Source organism: Giraffa tippelskirchi, chromosome 9 (genome assembly GCF_054371585.1).
Source record: "Giraffa tippelskirchi isolate mGirTip1 chromosome 9, T2T-mGirTip1v1.2.pri, whole genome shotgun sequence".
Lineage (NCBI taxonomy): Eukaryota > Metazoa > Chordata > Mammalia > Artiodactyla > Giraffidae > Giraffa > Giraffa tippelskirchi.
In genome coordinates, this window is record NC_137283.1 from 108,578,772 (window position 1) to 108,601,396 (window position 22,625).

The window sequence follows — 22,625 nt, forward strand, 5'->3', positions numbered from 1 at the left end:
AAGCTCTTAGCATCCATTCTGGGTTTTATAGTCACCATGACCACCTTCATTCTAATCTTGTATATCTTTTAAAAGTTATCAGTAGTTGCTGAAAAGTGAATCAGTCACCTTGGGGATGAGATTTGAGCTTGGAGCATTTTTCTCCTGAACGGACTGTTTTTCAGAATAATCTTGGGAGGTGAAACTGGGGCTTGACAGTGAGGGTCCCAGTCACTATTTGTGCCCCTGTTTTGCCTGCATGAATTCTGTGTGAACCCAGGTCCACTTCGTGGCCTGAGCCAGTGCCATCCCAATGCTCCTGCCATCCTTGCTGGAAGCATCCGTGTGATGCTGTTTAACATCAGTCTCTCTGCAGGGGTTGCTGTGGATCCTCACTGACCTCCCTGCTGTGGGTGCCCTGCTCTTGCTGCTGCTGGCTACCAGGTGCCCTGGATCCCTGCAAAATGGCCAATGACAGGGTTTCCCTAAGTTCACTCGGTCACAGTGCAGGGCCCCTCAGGCTATGCCCAAGGGCCCAGCAGCTGGCCCAGCACTCTGTTGCAGCCTTCTCCACCCTCCCAGCACATGACTCCACCAATGCCTCCTTGTTCCAAAGTTGTTTTGTATCAATGACATGTCTCCACTTGAATTCTATCTCTCAAGTTCCTTTCATTTGGACCACCAGACTTTCTCCTAATGCCCGATCCAGGAAACACTCCAACTAAAAAAGGGTTTATTCTGAGGCCAAGTTTTCTAGGTTCCCGCGAAGCCAGTCAGAGGCTGCTCCATGGCTGCACTTGGAGAAAACCTGACGCCTTGAGAGATGCTACTTGCCAAGGCCTGAGCACCCTGCCTCCTCCTGTAGGGCCTTCATCCTAGTCACTCTGAAGACTCTAGTTTGTTTTAATTTTCACCTCCCAGCCACCATGTGTAAGATATTTGGAGGGTCAGGATGGGAACAGAAAGAACTTTAGTAAAGTCTCAAGAAGAATCTCCTAATTAAAATGTAAACACATAGTGACCCCAGTTACGTTGCTTCTCTTACAGCCTAAGATGCCAAGAAATACCAGTGATGTGTATGAGAGGATGACGCAGAAAGAAGCCCAAGCTGGCTGACCAGAAACAGGCCAGAAGTGGCTCCCCCCGCTGGCACCTCAAATGCCACGAGGCTCCTCTAAGCCCAGAGACTCCACATTTCCCTGTGAGGACAAGAAGATACCCTCAGAAAAGGGAGAGATTGAACACAAAGGACCAGGAAGCGACCATTTCTAACTGCCACACATAGTTATGTACAAAATCTATTCAGATCAGAATTAACGTTTCTTTTCATTTTGGCTGAGCCTGTGAGGGTTTATGAGACAGGCATGACCTTCAGGTGGGGGGAGTTGAGGTTGAGACAATCAGGTGGGGTCCAAACAAGACTGAGGTCTCAGCCACAGCCCCTGCCTCCAAATCCATCCTCCCCAGAGTGCCCCCGACAAAGAAAACATCTTTCTCCACTGCCTCTGGCACTTGTCAAGACGTACCTCTTTCTGGCGAGGGTTTGTCACTGTCTTCCTTAAGTAGAGAATGTGGTCAGGATTTAGGGACCATCCCAGGGACCACAGTCACCCGAATCCCAGGGCACTTCACTGTTCCCTGAAGGTTTTGAGAGGGCTGGACGTACATGGTGCCCTGACGCCAGTCTTCCCAGAAAAACCCCTTTCACCTGCAGCACTCAGGGCAGTTCTCCTACCTGCCCTGTCACGGCAAGTAGGCCAGAACCAGGACCCCCACTTTGCAGATGGAGAAAGAGAGGCAGAGAGCGAGAGGAAAAAGCAGAAATGCCTACCCATCCCTGGTGGCTGCCTTCACTATTAAGCTTCACAGAATTCACTTGTTTGGGCCAGCACCTCTTATTGTTTTACAGGGGACTCTAGGAAAAAAGGAAAATGATTTCTCTCCTTACTAACTTACCCCAAATGGGGATCTGGCCAGGCACTGGCAGGTGATGGTTTCCCTAATGTGGAGCAAGGGCCGCCCTCTGCACAGCCGGGAAGTGGCTGCGGTCTGTGGTCTGTTGTCTCCTCCTGCCATCTAGTGGCCAAGAGCTGAGTATACATGCAAATTCCAACCGTCTCTGGTGCTTTCTGAATTATGTCTCTGGTCCCTCGCAATCGACACCCTGGAAGGGAGAATCCACTGGACCCTTACTTCATTTACCCCTTAGAATGAAACAGGTGAGAAGAAACTGATTGTCTGAGAACATGGTAAAGTTACCAAAAGGGAGGCAGAAAACATCAGATGCCAACTTTTAGCAAGTTGATCTCTTGCTGAAATTGGGTAGATAAGGCGTTCCAACTCATCCCATCAACTCAACTTTGTTCTGAAGTGCAAAATTAGCTAGGCTTCAGGACAGACTCTACAAACAAGTCCTAATTTAACCAGCTGGTCCATCAGTGGTATTCCAGAACATTTATGTTTCTACTGCATAGTTCAGCTAAATTTATTACTCTCCGATTGAGACTTTTCATATTTTCAGTTCAGTTCTGTTCAGTCGCTCAGTCGTGTCTGACTCTGCGACTCCATGGACTGCAACATGCCAGGCCTCCCTATCCATCACCAACTCCCAGAGTTTACTCAAACTCATGTCCATTGAGTTGGTGATGCCATCCAACCATCTCATCCTCTGTTGTCCCCTTCTGCTCCGCCTTCAATCTTTCCCAGCATCAGGGTCTTTTCAAATGAGTCAGTTATTCACATCAGGTGACCCAAGTATTGGAGTTTCAGCTTCAACATCAGTCCTTCCAGTGAATATTCAGGACTGATTTCATTTAGGAGGGACTGGTTGGATCTCCTTGCAGTCCAAGGGACTCTCAAGAGTCTTCTCCAACACCACAGTTCAAAAGCATCATTTCTTCGGTGCTCATCAAGTACCAATAAAATAAAAGGAATTTCTTGGCTCTTATAACTGAAAAAAAAACACCCGAAAGCAAGGGAAACTTCAGGCATGGATTAATTCAGAGTTTCAAGTTGTCTTAGGGTTCTGGGTCCATGTCTGTGTGATTCTTTCCATTCTGACCTCCTCCGAATGTTGGCATCATCTCCGGGCTGAAGAACTCACTGTAGCAGTGCCAGGTCAGCCCTTATATCTTCAGGCTACAAGGTCCAGAGAAAGATAGGATATCTCTTCTAGTAGTACACAGAAAATCCAGGAGGCTTCCTGGTCAGAAGCCCTTGGTAAACATTTCTCCTCTCTGTGAGGACCAGGCAGCCTCATCCCTAAGTAAGTCACAATGCCCAAGGGGAATGGGCTCCTCTGACTGGTGTAAACCAAACAGGGACCACTCCTGGTGCTGGGGTGTGATCAGTCTCATACAGCACGCCTGGCTGCCATAAAACGACTTGGGGCATGGCCAAAGAAAATGGGACCCCGAATTTTGATGGAAGAAAAGAAATAGATGCCAGGTAGGTGGCCCATACAATGTACACACTAATGTGTGGTCTCCAGTGTTTTTCGTATCTACCTCAATCAATAAACATGATGCATATTTTGCTACCAATATAGCTTCTACTAATGTAGCAGTATATTTTTCATCATAGAGCAAACATGTATTTTTGAAGGCTGAAATAAAAGAAAAATTATAGTTTTATGTTTTATCTATTAACAGGGTTTGAAAAGCTTTTTGCCATCAAGTCTGTGATTGGAAATACCTTACTCTCTTTTTAAAAATTACAGCTTAATACTTCATGATTCAAAGGCCTAGTCTTAAGTTTATATCTACACTTGGTTTTAATGGCTGTTATAGCAAAACAAAATACTCAAATGTAGATTCAAATTAGAAAAATTATATTAATGGCTGTACTTCCTAATTCCTGATACTAGTTTTTTCAGTTCCATGCACCATTTACACAAAGTTATTTTCCATCTCCTTGATGCCAAAAGGTTTTAAAAAAAAAATGAACCCTTAATTTGGAAGCTCATGAAATTTCATGTTTTTAAGTGTGCAGATGTGGGAATTTTTATAAGTGACATCATTTTTGGCCACAAATCACATCTTGATGCAATATTCACAGACATGTTCAAAATGTTCTCTTTATAGCAGCAGTTACAGCTGTTGTAAAGCTGCTTCTTTCTCACTCTGATTTTTAAAACATCACTCATTCCTTCAAGGTACTGATTTTAAAAATACTCATTAGCAGAAAACTACTAAACTACTTATCACAGGAATGGTTGGCAAATTTAGAACAATTAGGTTTTTTTTGTCAAAGAAAAATGTATAACTCATCTTTAAGTCCAAAAATTCTTTTAAGCACTTTGCCATGAGCAATCCAAAAGCCTCTATGTGGAGCAAAGGTTTTTCGTGGCCACATCAATCCTCCACCATTTCATTTACAAAACACTGAAGATCCTGTTACTGAAAGCTCTTGTCTTTATAAAAGTAACCATGTCAATGACACCCTGGAGCACTGAACTGTAGCAGGAGGTGATTCATTGCTGGCGGATGGACAAGCACCGTGGCTGCCACCTCGCCCCGAGGACAAGTCACGTGACTCTGGCTGCCTGCCGGTGGGCCTCGAGAGGTGCTAAGGGAAAGCCTGGTTGTGAACAAGAGTAAAACAATTTTTATTTCTAAGTTTTGGGCTTATTTTTAAATTTTAAATATGCTTTCCAACAAAACAGAACTTCTTGCGCTTTCTTCCTGCATCTCAGGGCCTGTCATGTGCCCTGGCAGTGCATCCCCTCCCCACATGGATTTCTAAGCTTCTTAGGAGTAGGCACTGGCCTGGACCTTCCCGTCCCTCCCAGGAACCCAGCGCAGGCTCAGCTGCTCCATGATGCTGGATGAATGGATGCCGATATTCTGCCAGCTGGAAGCCCTGGGATGCGCTGATGCCCGTGCAGAGCCAGCTGTGGGGTAGGCCTCAGAGAGGAATAAATCCCAGGCCCTGCTCGTGAGCCTTCCTCATGTACTGGGGTGCTGCTGGAGGGATGCATAAACATGGGATGGCATACAACCCAGGGCAGAATGAAGTAGGAGATGGTGAAGAAATGCTAGAAAGGGTGTAGGAGAAAGGAGTAAAAGACCCTGGGTTCTTGTTCATTCTCCCTAGAAGGATTGTGAAAGGCTTCCTGGGGGAGGTGGCATTTTGTTCAGTGGTATAGGTTTTTGAACCATTGAAACAAGGGGAAAGGAGAGAGAGAAGAGGATGAAGTAGCCTTTAGGAAAGTGAAAGTCACTCATTTGTGTCTGACTCTTTGTGACCCCATGGACTGTAGCCCACGAAGCTCCTCTGTCCATGGAATTCCCCAGGCAAGAACACTAGAGTGGGTTGCCATTCCCTTCTCCAGCGGATCTTCCCTACCCAGGAATAGAACCCAGGTCTCCCGCATTGCAGACAGATTCTTCACCATTTGACCACCAGGGAAGCCCCTCGTTAAGGAGGAGGGCCTGTAGGGAGAAAGTATAGGTGGAGGACGGAGAGCTCACCAGATCACTCTCAGGGACAAACTAAAAAGTTCCACAGGTGGTGGGCTGGGACATTGTAATAGTACTCCAGATACACTGGGCTTTGATAAAAATGTTTGCCTCATGGGAAGACAGTCATGAGCTGTGGACTCACGGATGTTCTTCCTCTTCCTCCCACATCGGTAATGTGGTCCTTAACCTCAGGGTCCTTGCAGTAGCTTCCCTGTGTCCATACTGCCCTCCCTGGAGGGTCACACGGCTGGTCCCGTGTCATTCGGGGATGTGCTCAGATGCACTCAGATGCCTGCTCAGAGGGCTTCTCTGAGCTCCTAACTGAGGGGCACTCAGGCACTTTCCACCACATCACCCGTCCTTTTTGTCTCAGCACTAAACACTCTGATGTCTCCTTGTTTATTTTTATGGTGATTTGTTAACAAGTGTCCCCCTCCCACTCCCCCCACCAACAAATGCAAGGGTCAGGGCTGCTGTGGTCACTGAGCACACATGTCGAGTGAGAGACCTTACCCAGGTCTTCTTAAAATACTTGCTGTAAGGTCATTTTGATGAAATGGTCCAACTTAAAGATTATCCTAAATCCACTTATGGGGTAGAAAAAGAGAGGGGGAGGGAGACAGACAGACAGAGGAACATAAGAGACTGGTAATTGCTCCAGGGAAATCAGACGTATGAGGCTACCAGGCAACTTTAAACTCCTATTCAAATTAATTTCTGGGTTTTATGTACCTCTCAAAGATGCCTTAGGTTACAGAAAAATGTGGTAAAACTAATAAATACATTAAAAAATATTTGGGGTGTGTAAATTCTGAGTATTTGATTTCTCAGCAAATTTCTTTAGGAACGTGAAAGGTATTGAGTCTTTCTCAATTTCAGTTAACCACAGTTTCTCTGAGAGCACTTCTTTGAAGAACAGATTCCCAGGCCCCTCCACTGAAGATTCAGATTCAGTAAGTTTGGGGTGGGGTCCAATAATCTGTATGAAGCTTCCCAGGTGATTCCGCTGGTTCAATAGGTTTGGGGAACACCCAGTATTCAAATCATCCTACGCCATTATCTAGAAAACAGTGGTTTTCTCTACTCTTCTGCTTAAAAGGTTCACTCTACTGCTTAAAAGGTCATTCCTGTAAGGGAAACAGTGTTGAAGAACTGTAAGATCTTACTTGAGTGAGTGAGTGAGTGAAAGTCACTCAGTTGTGTCTGACTCTTTGTGACCCCAGGGACTATTTGGTCCATGGAATTCTCCAGGCCAGAATACTGGAGTGAGTAGCCGTTCCCTTCTCCAGGGGATCGTCCCAACACAGGGATCAAACCCAGGTCTCCTACATTGCAAGCAGATTCTTTACCATCTGAGTCACCAGAGAAGCCCGAGATCTTCCTTACAATTTGCTGAGTATAATGTTGACACTAGGCCACACATTCTCTGAACCTGCAGGATACCTCAGTGGCCTTGTGGGCAGCCTCCAAGGGAGGACAAAGGTGGACGTCAGTGCAGGGCTTCAGTCTCCTCTGCACCCTCAGCATTACCAGCAGCTGCTCCTGGGTGGGGGGCACCCTGACCCTGACCCTGACCCTGTTACCTTCTGGAGAGCAGGCCAGCACTCTGAGCCCTTCCCTTCCCGGGAGAGGCTGCTGCACACATACGTGGAGTGACCTTGACTGTCAGATTCTTAACGTGGCATCGTGGCATCCGTGGGCCCCTCAAGAATCCACGCAGCGGCCTCAAGGGTCTGTGTGCAGAACTTTGGCAGACTTTCAGTTACAGTGAGAGGAGTTTCCTGAGCATTCATCCTACATTCTCTGTGGACCTCACAACTCAGCTTAGAGAATGAGGCCGTTTTTTCCACAGCATCACAGTGCCAACTGGCTGTCCCACCCCACAAGGGGAGGTCTGTGCTGGGGCCAGAGCTGGGGGCCTGCCTCTCGCTGCTGCAGAAGCACAAACACACACGGGTCGAGGTCTGCAGGAGGAAACCTAAAGGTGAGAAGTGGGCTACCCCAGCCAGAGTCTGGGGAGGGAGTGCAGGGGTGGCGACAGCCTCCAAGTTCATAGGTAGGTTCCTCAGGCTGCCGCTCAGCCTTCAGAAGGAACCGGTGTCCACTCCTCTTCCTCCTCCCAGCATGGGTTGTGTCATAGGGGTCCCACCACTAGGGTGTAGGGGTCCCACCCTGAGGGTGTAGCTCACCCACACACTGGATGTCTGTTTTCCCCAAAACAATGTTACCTCTTCAAATTTTGAGGATTACCTTTGTGCTGCTAAGTCTGAGTATGTCAGTACCTCAAAGGTATAAGCAATTACTTTTAATTCTACAGACTATGTTGTTCTAATCCACAGAAATCAACTGATACTTCTTTAGCAATTGAATTTAATATTCTGCATGCTGCAGAATTTGGTAAAAATATGATAGGTTATTAGTGTAAAACAAGGGGCACGTTTCGATGACGTCAGCAGCTTTCACACTATGCACCCTAAATTTGGGGTTCTAAAGATGAACCACTGAGTCTGGGAGGACCAAGTTACATCCCAGTTCTCTCTGATCATTCAAAAGAGTAACATTCAAGTCACTCTATCTCCCTCTTCTGAGTTTCCAAAGTACTCAGTATTTCTCATGGTAGCTACCACACTCTGCCCCATGTATCAGAGCTGTGTTTCCACACTTAGTTCATCTCCTGGACAGGAGGGATGGGTCTTGTCACCCTGCACCCTCTTCCCCAGCACACAACATCTGTTTCTCTGTCCTTTCCTCTGCCTTTTACTAAACTTCCTGGCTGACTTAAGTGCCGTCAGTGTTCCCAGGACACCTGGGCAAGCTGCCCTCTTGGCACTCCCTACACTATGCCCGTGTATTGTCCCAGAAGAGCAGCAGCTCATCGCGGTGAACATTTGTCTCATTCACTTCAGTGTGCCTAGCTCCTGGCAGAGGAGACAGCAAGTAAATGATGAATGAATGAATGATTAGTGAATTATCTGTACACGATGTTTAACAGCTTTATTGGGATATAATTGACATACCCTAAAATTCTACCATGCCAAGTGTACAGTTAGGTAGTTTTTAGTATATTCTCAGAATTGGCTTCCCTGGTGGCTCAGACGGTAAAGCGTCTGCCTGCAATGCAGGAGACCCGGGTTCAATCCCTGGCTTGGGAAGATTCCCTGGAGAAAGAAATGGCAATCCACTCCAGTACTCTTGCCTGGAAAATTCCACGGACGGAGGAGCCTAGTAGGCTACAGTCCATGGGGTCACAAAGAGTCAGATACGACTGAATGACTTCATGACTTCACTTTCACTTTCAGAATTGTGCAATCATGACCACATTCTCATTTCAGACACCCTGAAATTATCCCTAGAAAAAAACCCAGTACCTGTCAGCAATTATTCCACATTCCTGCCACCACCTCTAGGCCCTACTTTGTATCTCTAGGGATTTGTCTACATTTCACATATATGGAATCATATAGTATGTTGGCCTTTGTGACTGGTTTCTTTCATTTAGCACAATTTGTTCCGGGTCCGTCTATGTTGTAGCATGTACTGATACTTCATGTTTTAAATGCTGAATAATAACCCATTGTGCAGATGTACCACATTATGTGTATCAGTTTATCAGCTGGAGAATATTTAGGTTGTTTCACTTTGGGGCTAACATGGATAATGCCATCTATGAACATTCACGTACAATTTTTGTGGGGACATGTATTTTCATTTCAATTGGGTATATATTATACCTAGGAGTGGAACTGCTGAATTATATGTAACTTTTTAATTTTTAAATATTTATTTAATAATAAATAGTATTTTTATAATAATAATATTTATTTATTTTGGCTGTGCTGGGTCTTAGTTGTAGCATACAGGATCTCAGTTCCCTGTTGTTGTTGTCATCTAGTCACTAAGTTGTATCCAACTCTTTGTGAGCCCATGGACTGCAGCACGCCAGGCTTCCCTGTCCTTCACTATCTCCTGGAGTTCACTCAAACTCATGTCCATTGAGTCGGTGATGCCATCAAACTATCTCATCCTCTGTCGTCTCCTTCTCCTTCTGCCTTCAATCTTTCCCAGCATCAGGGTCTTTTCCAATGAATCAGTTCTTTGCATCAGGTGGCCAAAGTTTTGGAGCTTTAGCTTCAGCATTAGTCCTTCCAATGAATATTCAAGGTTGATTTCCTTTAGAATTGACTGGTTTGATCTCCTTGCAGTCCAAGGGACTCTCAAGAGTCTTCTCCAGCATCACAGCTCAAAAGCATCAATTCTTCAGCACTCCGCCTTCTTTACTGTCCAACTCTCACATCTGCACACGACTACTGGAAAAATCATAACTTTGGCTATAACGGATCTTTATCGGCAAAGTGACATCTCTACTTTTTAATACACTGTCTAGGTTTGTCATAGCTTTTCTTCCAAGGAGCAAGTGTCTTTTAATTTCATGGCTGCAGTCACTGTCCACAGTGATTTTGGAACCCAAGAAAATAAAATCTGTTTCCTCCTTTTCCCCATCTATTTGTCATGAAGTGATGGGACCAGATGCCATGATATTAGTTTTTTGAATGCTAAGTTTTAAACCAGCTTTTTCACTCTCCTCTTTCACCTTCATCAAGAGGCTTTTTAGTTCATCTTCGCTTTCTGCCATAAGGGTGGTTTCTTCTGTATGTCTGAGGTTGTTGATATTTCTGCTGGCAAGCTTGAGTCCAGCTTGTGAATCATCCAGTCCAGCATTTCACATGATGTGCTCTGCATATAAACTAAATAAGCAGGGTAACAATATACAGCCTTGATGTACTCCTTTCCCAATTTGGAAACAGTCTGTTGTTTCATGTCCAGTTCTAACTGTTGCTTCTTGACCTGAATACAGATTTCTTAGGAGGCAGGTAAGGTGGTCTGGTATTTCCATCTTTTTAAGAATTTTCCACATTTTGTTGTGATCCACATAGTCAAAGGCTTTAGCATAGTCAATGAAGCAGATGTTATTCTGGAATTCTCTTGCTTTCTCCGTGATCCAACAAATGTTGGCAATTTGATCTCCGGTTTCCTCTCTTTCTAAATCCAGCTTGTACATCTGGAAGTTCTTGGTTCACATACTGTTGAAGCCTAGCTTGAAGGATTTTGAGCATTACCTTGCTAGCGTGTGAAATGAGTGCAGTTCCCTGACCAGGGATCAAACTTAGGCCCCTGCTTTGGGATCTTGGAGTCTTAACCACTGAACTACCAGGCAAGTCCCTATATAGTAACTTTAAACGTTTAACATGTTGTGGAACTGCCAAGCTATTTTCCAAAGCCACACCATTTTACATTTTCACCAGCAATTTCTGAGGGTTCCAGTTTCTCTACCTCCTTGCCAATCCTTGCTTTCTCTCTCTCTCTGATTCTAGCCATCCTAGTGGTATGAAATAGTAGATCATTGTGGTTTTGATTTGCAATTCCCGAATGAGTTATTGAACATTTTTTGCTCAATATATGTAACATTTTTTCATGTGTTTATTGGCCACTTATATCTGTACACTATTTAATCAAATTATAAACAAGAGAACTTCACAGAAAAAACTTCATAGATGAAGTCCAAAGAGTAGTGCTAAGTTATGGAAGCTTTAGCAACACAAGGTCTCAAGTACACTCCTGACTCCTAAACAGTGCTCTGTTCTTGCCCCCTGGCCCATCTGTCAGATCCTCTGGATCCTTCCCCTGGATGAGAAGAGCGTCCGGATTCCTTATGAGTCAGGATATGCATATGCTTTAGTGCTGCTTGATTTTATGCCTGTTGGCCATCTGTATGTCTTCTTTAGAGAAATGTCTAATTAGGGCTTCCGCCCTTTTTCGACTGGGTTGTTTTAATATGAGCTGTTTGTACATTTTGGAAATTAAGTCCTTGTCAGGCACATCATTTAAAAATATTTCCTCTCAGTCTGTAGGTTGTCTTTTCATTTTGTGGACTGGTTTCCTTTGCTGTGCAAATTTTAACTTTAGTTAGATCCCATTTGTCCCACTCTTGCAGACTTTCTACAAACCCTCACCGCCAATCCCAAAAATGTCTGTTGTCTTTGCACCTCTCTGTGTGCTGGAGAAATTCTGACAACTCTGTCCAAAATATTTTCCATTCTTCTGTCTTTTGAGGGACCTCTGGTGCATCAAATTGTGTTGATCATACTCCTCAGTTTAAGACAGGTTGACATCCTTTGCCCAGGGGAGGCAGCCTTTTTATTTTTCCTCTTATCTACCATATTCAACCTCATTTCCTTCCTCCCATAAGCATCCACTCTAGTGTATGTTGTTTTCCTTTAATCTAGTGCCATAAATGTATTTAGATTTTGTGCCTTAGAATAATATTTAGTGTTATTTTATATATGAGTTTCCAAACTTGGAACTTCCCTTGTAGCTCAGCTAGTAAAGAATTCTCCTGCAATGTGGGAGACTCGGGTTTGATTCCTGGGTTGGGAAGATCCCCTGTAGAAGGGAACTGCTGCCCACTTCAGTATTCTGGCCTGGAGAATTCCATGGACTCTATAGTCCATGGGGTCACAAAGAGTCGGACACAACTGAACAACTTACACTTTCACTTTCCAAACTTGTATTAATGGTGTTGAATCTAATTCTCCCTCAGTGGTGTGTGACTGTTGTCCATACATAAACACGGTTCATTGCTTCTGATGCTGCAGAGGATTTCCTTGTGGGCAGAGTTCACTTTCCTTAGCGATTCATTCCCCTAGTGACAGACTCCAGGTGGCCTCCAGTTAATCCATCTCTTTGACACTCAGTTTTCTCATCAGACAAAAAGGCTGGTGATGATAATACCTCCTTTTACATAATGATTGTGCCAACTGATACTTCAAAGTTTTGCCAATCACCATGTTCCAGTTCTCTGCCATCTTAAATGATGCTATGAGGAAAAACCCTCTTGTCAATGCCCCCACACCCACATCCTTCCTGTCCTAACCCTCAAGGTCCACAATGGCTCAGTAAGTGGGGGCAGACAAGGCCATTAGTACAGGATTTGGGACTAGAAAACATATTTCCTGGCTGTGTTACCTTGGGCCTCCGTTTCCTCATAGGAGGTAGGGATAATCATACTTTCAGAGAATTGCTGTGGACGAAATGAGAGAATAGAAGCAAGTGCTCTGCAAAGTGGGAAGCAATGCTGGGTTAGCCAGTCTGTTATTAGTGGGGGTGGAGAAGGCAGGCGAGCCAAGGGAAGGAGGAAAAGCAGAGGAAGGAAGAAGAGGAACAGGCTCTGGGAGGCAGCAGGCAGGCCTTGACGTGCCAGTGGTCCTAAGTCCCAGGTCCCCTGAGGATCACAGCAGCAGCCTTGTCTCCCTGGGAAGTGCTCTGGTGCAGAGTCAGGAGACTCACACAGGCCCAACTCTGTGTGCATACTGGCTGCGTGGTCAGGGTTTATCAACCCTGCCTTCACATTAGCATCCCATGGGGAGCGTTACCAAGTACCGACCAGATCCCCACATCTCACCAATTGCATCTGACTCTCCGGTGTGGGAGGCAGGCCTGGGAAGAGCAACTTGGAGAACCTCAACTCTCCAACTCGGTGATTCTTGGACTTTTTTGCTGTCATTTCTTCTCACTGACCACAAGATGGTGCTCTCTTTCTGGGAAAACTCTGATGTTCAACAAACAATTCATTTTCTCTATTAATCCTGAAAGAATGGGTTTGAAATTAACAATCTTCACAGCATCTCATTGAGCCAGAATTCTATGCCCACGTTGTCCAGCCATGTAATGTGCACCTTTCCCTTCTGTTAGAGACCATACTGGGTTAGGACAGGTCATCTCGTTTCACTTTCCTCAAGGGGCTATGTTACAAAGCAGAGTAGGCATTTATTGCTGCTTCCTGATCAAAATCATTACAATCAATAACAGCTAATATTCCTTTAATCTTTTACCATTTGCAAAGTGCTTTTTACCAACTATCCTCAGAATAACTTTATGAAATGGCTATTATCGTTGTCACTTATAGATAAGAAAACCAAGGCTCAAAGCACTAGTTCAAGGTTATTAAGCAAAAGCTGGCAGAACCAGATTCAGGGCCCTTCCCACCTACTTGGATAAAGAGAGAGGTGCATCAGAGAGGCCAGCTCTCATTGGATATGGCCCCGACAAGTACAGCCCTGAGAGAGGAAGCTTCTCAGACAACCTCTGCAGCCTTCCTGAGAGGGTTTGGAAGATGGACGGATGTCCTTCTGGAGTTTCACTGTCACACACGACAAACAGGTCAGTAGATGACACATTTGACTGGGTTCAGTGAGGAGCTGAGGTGACAAATGTGAAGTTTCTAGTGCAGAGTAATATAGAGGCAGCAGAGACTCAATAAGAAGACATACTGGATTATTTAAAATTTTCTGTTCCAGGAAAATGAACTGCTGTGCCAATGAGAAAGAAGAATCTGCCTTAAAGAAAAATTTAACAGACTCATCTCCAAAGAAAACCATTTTCTACCAGCCAGTGATGTCTTACAAGGCTAGTGGATATGAGGAAGGTCATGTACAAGATCACAGATTTACTACCAGAGTTTCATAATCGATCAGGAACCCAAATGTCAGGACCTAGGACCCCAATTCCTCTGGGTGTTTTTATCCCAGATGAAGGGGCTACAACTGTAGGCTCAAGTTACTTGGAGTAAGAAGAATGTTTTTAGGACAGAAGCAGTTACATGGAAGTTTATTAAGTCAGTATTTTGATCACTTTACTGACTCCAAAGTACATCTTAGCATTTCAGAATGTTGTTTGACCCATTTTCTCTACCTCAGCTTCACTGTCTGCAAGTGGTATAACAGTACCTATCTCATAGAATTATTATAAGGATCAAAACAGTTTATTTATAAAGCACTTAGAACCATGCCCGGAAGGGGAAAACATGTACACCCATGGTGGATTCATGTCAATGTATGGCAAAACAAATACAATATTGTAAAAAAAAACGAAAACAAAAAACCATGCCTGGCACATAGTAAGCACAATGTGTTTCTTAAATAATGCTAAATAAATAAATGGATATGAGTATGTCCATTTACATATTTTACAAATAAAATTTTAATTTTCCAAATTCCAAGTAATTTTTAAATTACGTTATTTGCACACCTATAGGTATAGGAAATATATTCAGAGGGCATAAAATAATGCCTTATGACTAAAACTTGAAATCCCACTGAAAATGCATAAATTTGATTAGAAGAGTACTAGTCTTTGGAGCCTTGTAAACATCAGAAATAGGTTAAAAATTCTTTAAGTCTACCATGTCATTATTACTGATGTTGACAGATAAGCCTATCCATTGTCTAAAGAAATACAAGAATAATGCAGTGATCAGATGTTTCTCTCTCTCTTTTTAAAATGTGATTCTTTTTCTCCAGTTGATTTCTTCTAAATTTGGAAATTAGTGGTCATTTTGGAGGCATTTTCCCAACAATAAAAATCCTCAGCATGACCCTTGGTCACCTCTTAGGTGAATGGGAGTGTAACACAGCAGCAGTTAGTTCAAACCTCATCTTCAAGTACAAATTAAAAGCAGTTCAAAAAGAGAGACAGAGCATCTGCTCTGAGATTTCACGTGATCCCAGGGAGAAAGACTGGAATGCTGAGATGGCAACTGGGGCAGTACTTGGAAGAAACAACACATATATTGAAATGTTGCTTTCCAATCTAGGAGTCATTTTCCTCTCACTTTAGCATTAATTTTCTTTTTAGTAGAACTACCATATTGTTTCCTGGTAAGAGGTTTTCTTGAAGGCTTTTGCTTCTTTTTCTTGTAGGCTCTTTTATGAAACAATTTGTGTAGAGGAGATAGAAATAACAGTGTACCATTTCCAGCTACCTCCTGATAATCCCTCCTCTTTCCTTCTGGTACCTAGGCCGATATAACAGACCCTTACACTATCTCCTCATCCCATCCCCCCAGATCCCACTCTCAGCAAGCCCCTTACACTATGGCCTGTCCCACCAGCTCCAGGAAAGGGGACCTAGAGGGCAGAACAGAAGTGCAGACATGATCTGGGTACTCGGGTGGAATCCAAACTATAGTTTTACCTGACAGCAACTGTATTTTAAGGAGTTTAAGTTCTTTAGTACCAAAATTATAAGGCATTTGCACTGAGAACTCCATAAGCTTCTGTACATTTAGCCAGGGCCCTAACTATCATCACATTATCGTTTCTATGGAAAAATCAAATTCTCGTTTCAAATACCTGACCTCAGATGAACTTGCACAACAGAACTTGAGTGGGGGACTATTTCACATATACCCACACACTCAGGGACAGTTCCTCCTTCTATTGAGCAGACTGTCCACTAATCAGTCTGTCTAGCATTCACACTGTCTTTTTATTAAAGGATAACATATCTGGCCAAAAAAAAAAACAAACAATGAAAACAAAAAGCTAAGATTGAAAGACTAAAATTAAATATGTTATACTTACTGAGTGCAAAGTAATGGTTCTGTTGTAAATTTATTAAACAAAAAAGAATTACTCTTAAAAATGATCTTGTTTTTACAGAGGTGGTATGGTAAAAAAACATAGTACGTGAGTTTTGTAGTTGTAAATTATGAATATCTCCAGTCAAGCTACTTTTCTGAGCCTCAGTTTTCTTGTCTATAAACAAGGATGGTTACATTGTCTCTCGAGGATTATATTTTTATGCAAGATTTAGAAATTTCTAGCAATAAATATGGCACAGTGGTTATTTCCTGTCCTTTCTCCCTTGTAACCTGTTTAACATCTTTTTGAACTCACTGTTTCACTTCAATAAAAATATTTTCAAATTGCATTTAATTTTCAGAAGTTTTGATTTAAATGTTTCTCTATTCTTGGGTACCCTACCTATCCATCTAATTGACTTAGGTTAATGCCCAAAATAGACTAATATGGGTAGGTTATTAACTTATAAATGACATAGTTTCAAGAGTTTACTTAATTGTAATGATTTATTTAAACTGACTCACCTGTGCCTACTCTCCCAAAATATTTAATTTTCACAAGATTTGTGGATTTCAATTCTTTTTCTTTTCTTTTTTCTTGAATAGGGATTTAGACTCTTGTAATAGCCTCAACCAAGATTCCTTCTGTGAGTGACAGTTAGCAAAGTCAGGTTGTATTTGAATGAGTCAAGGAATGATTTCCATGGAGGGCAAATCAGATTTCATTTAAGTAGATTCGTCAAGCGAACGTTCTTTCCCATTTACTGTTAAGCCCGTCGCATTGCAGAAGCAGAGGCAAGGGTGGGAGTGACATCTGCAAGCAGAGAAAATACACGTGAGCAGCGGGAAGGAGCTGCAGTCCACGGGGTCTTATGGGCTCAGGTAAGCAGAGTCCATTCTGCTGCTCAGTGTGTCCGCAACGCTGCCCCTCCTGACACTCTCACTGGGCCCCATTCCTGGTCTTTGTCTTCCAGGCTGTCAGAGTTGGGGGAAACTGCCTGTTGGTTGAAATTTGACACCCCTGTTTCTTAGTCTATAGTTTCATAATCATTGATTTTTTTCAGTCAGCTGTGTGTCTGTCCACTGGAGATCAGGTCCTGCCTGCAAAGCTTGAACTCAGGGTAAAAAACTTACTCTCTTCTGTAAGGAAGCCTGAAGACTTGGGAGATTTAAAGTCATTTACAGCCCCCAACAATCACAGAGATAAGTCCATCAGAAATCTTTTTTTGTTTTGAATTGAAACGTAGGTTTTTTTTCTTCCATTCTCATAAAGATGTGTTTCTATCATGCAGCTACCATGTAACCAAAAGCTCATAGATGTCCAGACACCCTGTGTTTACTGAGTGTGTGTGTATTCAAGGTTCATTCAGGTAGCTTAATATGAAACCAAAATGCCTGGTTCTACATTCAGCTTGATAAGCGTGCTGATTTTAATTTTGTGGTGTAGAAATAAGGCCAAATAAACAGGCAAAAAGTAGACCTAAAAATGGCTTTAACTTACTAAACCACTATATCTTTGACAGAAATTTTAGATAAAAATGGTCCAGAGGATAAAGTGCATAATTAATGATGAGAAAATGATTCCTTCAAGTCCCATAATAAAGAGTTCTCCCTGTGGTAATCATTTGTCCAGAGTTTAATTCACGCAAAAGTGACGGTTACTTCTTGCTTCTGTCTCCCTCATTCCAGTACTGTTCAGTCTGCATTTCTGTGAGTCGGGAAATTGTGCGCTGAAATGCAAAGATTTCCTCTTCTCCAGTAAACATGGCGAGTCCTTCTGCTGAGTCCTAATTACCAAAAAAACAAAACAACAATCCAGCACCAATTAAAACCTCTGCAACTAAAAATTTAAAGAATAAATACAAGTTTAAAAAATACTTTTTGAGCTTAGATTATAAAATATTCTACAAGTTTTTTTTTATTAAATTAGACTAGAGAATCAACTAATTTTACCCAATAATTAGATTAGACTAGAGAATCAGCTAATATAAATTAGACTAGAGAATCAACTAATTTAAACCAGTAATCAATAAGCAGGGCAAATTACCAGGAAGAAAAACATTAGACAAATAATTAAAGCTGAAACAACACCCTAAAATCCAAGTAAGAAAACTTTTGCTCAGATGAAAGTTCTCTACAAAATCTAAAGGAAGGACATTCCAGACAGAAAAGGAATTCTTTCTCAAAAAGTGCACACCAGAAAGAAGTAACATCAGGACCTCCCTGGTGGCCCAGTGGCTAAGACTCCAAGCTCCTATTGCAGGGGGCCTGGGTTCCATCCCTGGTCAGGGAACTAGATCTGTTATGCCAAAACTAAGACCCAGTGCAGCCAAATAAATAAAAATAAATACGTATTTTTTTAAAAAAAGAAATAAGCAACAACAAAACCCAGTAGTTCCTGTGGATCAATGTGCGGCTAAGACTCTCCCTTAAAGCTTCACAGTCAGGGCCACGTTCCCAAGGAGAGGCCTGAGGGCTAATCTCTTTTTCCAAACTGGGTGACTGAGAGGTCTTCTGTGGACCTGGAGATTGTGTCTGGGAGCAAGCTTTGGGAAGGCCAGAGCTGTTTTTGGTCTTGAGCTGCTGGGACACTTGATCCTCCCATGTAGGGTTAAGTTGGGGAGCCCTCCGTGAGGCTAGTAAGTAACGTGGGACTGGCGATTTCAACACAGGCTACAGCCTGTAAGTGAACACTGAATCTTGTCTCTTTCCTTAGGAGTTTGCTATTATATTCTCTCAGAGAAAAGTTCTGCACTCCTAAGTCCAAATTACTGACCCACTGTAAAACTGCATAACCCTATAGCCATGTGCCAGGATTTCTTCATGTATTATTGGCCCCAAGTGCTGAGTGTACTTTGCCCTATATCTGAACTCTGATTAGAAGAAAAATTCACAACCCGATGATTTAAAGAATTTCAGAAACTGAGATGAAGTAGCCCCTTAAGTATATTCTTCCAAATTGTCAAAAGACATTATTTGGATGTACTGCTCTCAGAGAAATGGGATCACAAGCAGCTATGTATCTCTACATGTAGATTTAAAAATCATATTTTGAAAGTTCACTATTTAAATAATTATTGGCCTCATTTTCCCAAACTCCTGAGAATGCATAATTTCAACTCAGATCAATAAGGAACTGTTTCCTCATTTCAAATGGTCTTTTACCACTGGGGTTGAAAGAATGGGGCTCCCCTCATTTGGGGGGGTGAGTGTTTATAGTTTTAAATTTTTTACTAATATTTCAGTTGTCTACAGTTGAGAAATATACCCTGTAATATTCATACAGGAAAAGGAAATGCAAAGCCACTTCTGTTTGGCCTGGAGTGAATCACCAGACCCCCCAAGCTCCAGGAGGACTGGGCCAGCATGAGCTGGTTTCCGACAGAGTATCCTCAGAGCCTGGCACCCACAGGTGCTCCACAAATGTCTACAGAATGCTGTTAGGAGATGAATCGTAGATTTCTTTTTAAGCAAAGGGCCTTGTCAGGCACAAAGTCCTAGAACACCCAGTCCACATGATTGGATACTGTATCATGTGCTCTACAGATCCAGCAGATGTGAAGGAGGATATCCAGAAAAGGCAGTGTGGCGTTGGTGAGGGAGTCCAGAGCCAGACACGGGTGCCTGGTGGCCAGCTCTGGCCTGCCATTGGTCAGTGGTGTAACTGCAAGCCCATTAGTCCACGTCCCTGGACTTGGCTTTTATCACAAAGATTTCTTCCACTCTAAGGCTATAACTCTCTTTATTTAGTGATGTTGAGGATATGTCTGCTATACTGGTTTTAGAAGAAAGCGGCAAATCGGTGGGTAAATACATACTGCCTTCCTTCTTTAAAACGCAGCCATGCATCAAACCAAAACAATTAAGTTATTTTATAATAAAAAGAGATTACATTAATATCACCTACCTGGCTCAGCCCCAAATCATCCATCAGTATTCTGCTTTGCTCCAACTCACTGTCATGATGATCATACAAAAATAAGCCTGATATAGGAGCTGATGCAGAGCAAATTATGCGCACCTGAAACAGAGAAAACGAGCAAATGGTGTTGCTCCTTACCTTTAACAAGTTGAAGGCAAAAACAAATTTCTCATAAAATAAAAATCAGTCATAACAGGGAGCTTAAGATTTTTGCTTTAAATGGTTCTAAATGTATGCAGCAAAACTGGTACTTGGTGAAAATATACTTTTATCAGCTTATAGAATGCATATTTATAAAGAACAATGTCTTGAACTCCTCTCTTTCAATCTAAGTAACAGTCCTAACTTCACTTCTCCTTCTACACATTTTCTCCAAGTCCTATCTTTATTTTGGAAAAAAAATATTTTAAAAGCTTCAATCTATCACATTTTTTTTCTGTTTCATTAATCTGTTTTTCTAATTAGAGATTTTACCTAAATATCCAAAAGTTACCCTAAAGTTACTAAAATTTTTATTAATCTCCATGTTTTAAAGTCCACAAAAAGAGTATAAGCAAAATGTGGTTGTCAAAATTTCAAAACTGGCAGGACCCATCTACACTGTATCTTCTTCATTAATGAAAAAAATCTTGCATAAATAAGTGAATATAGCATTTCTTTAAAATGGATTTCAATATTTGGGAAACTTTTTTTCTATTTCTGGAATATCTCTAAAATGTAAATAGACACACCACATAACCTATATTCAGATAGCCTGGGATCACAGATGTTTCCAAATGTATTTTTGAAACAAAATACTTTTTTTAGGAAAACCTTTTGACCATTTTCATACTTTTTATAACATCCTCTTTAAAGTGCTATTTTTAAACTGCACAGTACTTTACAAATACTTCCACACAGCTTACACCGCCTTCTGAAGTAGGGAACAAAGGTTTTATGGGGCAGCTCCAGGCCTGGAGAGTCTCAGCTCATGACGCCAGTCCTGATCTCTTCCAGTTCTAAGTCCAGTGGCTTTTCCATTACCTCTGAGGTTGACATTTTCACTTGACTGTGTGAAGCCTATCTCTGTGCGCATCCGAGATGCCCCCCCGATGCACCATTACCCCTTTGCTGCACATGTGACGGCGAAGTCCAGTGCACTGCTCCTCTAATTACACCCCGAGTTACCGGGTTACCGGAACCTGCATTTATGCCAGCATCCAGCCAGACATCCTTGAAAACCACTAAGCTTGGCATGAATATTTCTTGATTACATAAGTGTTTGAGTGAATGTCCATATGTAATCACACACCAGAAACTGCTTTCACAACTTAATAAATTTTATGTCCACTAGTTTAAAACATACTCTTCCTGATGTTTAAGGAGACCTGAATTTGTTTTCAGGGTTCACAGCCATCCTTTTAAAATCATTATTTAAGGAAATATGCTGATATCCATGGACACAGGAGCCTGGTGGGCTACAGTCCATGAGGCTGCAAAGAGTCAGACATGACTGAGCACACACGTGCCATCAGTACTTTAAAACAATGTATGACGTTTGGGACTAGTCTTTCCATGTACAAATGACCTTCTACCTCCTCTTATAAATTATTTTAACCACAAATGACACTTTTTTCATTACTTAGATGGAAATGTTCTTATTTCACAGATTTCTATAAACACATTCTAAAACAATGTCTGTTTAATGCTTCCAATTTCAGAAATAAGAATTTCGGCTATGTTTTAAAAAGAGTATAAACTTTAAATGTGTGCTTTAGTTAAAGCAAATGTTAGGAGAGTAGTTCTGACATTCCACCATATTGCCAGAAAAATCTTTTTGTCTAATGAAGAAGTGAAACGGTGTGGGGAAGTAGGATCAGGGGGTGGGACTGAGGGGTAGGGATCATAAGCTTTCAAAAATAAGAGTTCATTAATCTGCCACTCCAAGAACCACCTACCAATGCGTCCCTCCCAATTTCTTCTTGAAGCACTGCCCTCAGAAAACAGAGTGCTACCTCCGAGCAATGTATTCCAGACCCCACGTGATTATTTCAGAGCAGAGTCTCTTGATGAGTAACCCAGAAGGAGACAAGTAACAGACCTTGATCCCCAGCCCTGGTGTTCTCAGCTTCCTGCTCACAGGGCCCCCTGAGAGCAGGCAGCAGATTCTGATGGCACTCACTAAGGCAGGTTGCCTTTCATGCTCAGGCCCATCACAGGGCCTGTGCTGCCAACTCTCCACTCTGCACGTGGAGCCCAGCCATCACAGCTCAGTGTTTATGAGCAGCACCTGACTGATGAGCTAGCAGGCTCCAGGCCCCGTCCCTGGGCTTCATCTGCTGGTATGGGGTGGGGTGAGTTCGGGAATATGGATCTTAAGGAGCTCAGATGATTCTGGTGCAGCTGGTCCTCAGAAGGACTTCCTCCGCCTGCCCCCAGTTCCCACACAAAGATCAGTCCATTGTTCTCCTGGACTCTCACAGCACCAAGTCCCCTCTCTCCAAGAGAACATCCCATAGTGTGGACTTTACACTCAGTTCTGCACATTTAATCAGTGTCTCTTCAACACTAGACTATCAGCTCCATGAAGCCAGGCAGCATGCCTGGCTTTGCCTGTCACTGAATTAGCACTGTGCTTGGTGTGAAGATTGCTGAATGAATGAATAAAGGAAACATTAAAAATCTCACCTCTCCCTCCCAGCAGATTCTGGTACCTTCTCCTCCCCTCAAGGTCCCTTCAATTTTAGAACACTGCTCTATTTCAGTACAAGGAATAAGGAGGAAAAACTGTATCTAACGGTAAAATGACATTTCACTCTAACTTGAAGTGGCACTTTAACTTTACCGTAAGTACATTTACAGGTAT

General features: G+C 42.7%; 1 protein-coding gene, 1 long non-coding RNA gene and 1 other non-coding gene across 5 annotated transcripts in view; 1 reads left to right on the forward strand and 2 right to left on the reverse strand.

Moving 5' to 3' along the window:
• Positions 1-3,795: 3,795 nt before the first annotated feature.
• LOC145520447 (uncharacterized) lies at positions 3,796-13,082 on the reverse strand. Its single transcript, XR_014064475.1, has 2 exons — positions 12,901-13,082; positions 3,796-4,557 (listed from the first exon to the last, which is right to left on the reverse strand). It is a non-coding gene; the product is annotated as an uncharacterized LOC145520447 (long non-coding RNA).
• On the forward strand, positions 8,522-8,593 carry TRNAC-GCA (transfer RNA cysteine (anticodon GCA)). Its single transcript has one exon. It is a non-coding gene; the product is annotated as a tRNA-Cys (tRNA).
• A 1,007-nt stretch (positions 13,083-14,089) lies between the features above and the next one.
• Positions 14,090-22,625, reverse strand: part of AFG1L (AFG1 like ATPase) — a 195,696-nt gene continuing 187,160 nt past the window's right edge. For 2 of the 3 annotated variants that reach the window (XM_081526816.1, XM_081526815.1), the window contains 2 exons: positions 19,766-19,879; positions 17,336-17,645 (listed from right to left, as the gene is read on the reverse strand). In XM_081526816.1, coding sequence (XP_081382942.1) covers positions 17,517-17,645; positions 19,766-19,879 — 243 coding nt within the window. In that variant the 3' untranslated portion in view covers positions 17,336-17,516. Of the gene's footprint in view, positions 16,673-17,335; positions 17,646-19,765; positions 19,880-22,625 lie in introns of those variants that run through there. The other variant, XM_081526814.1, reaches the window with a different exon arrangement.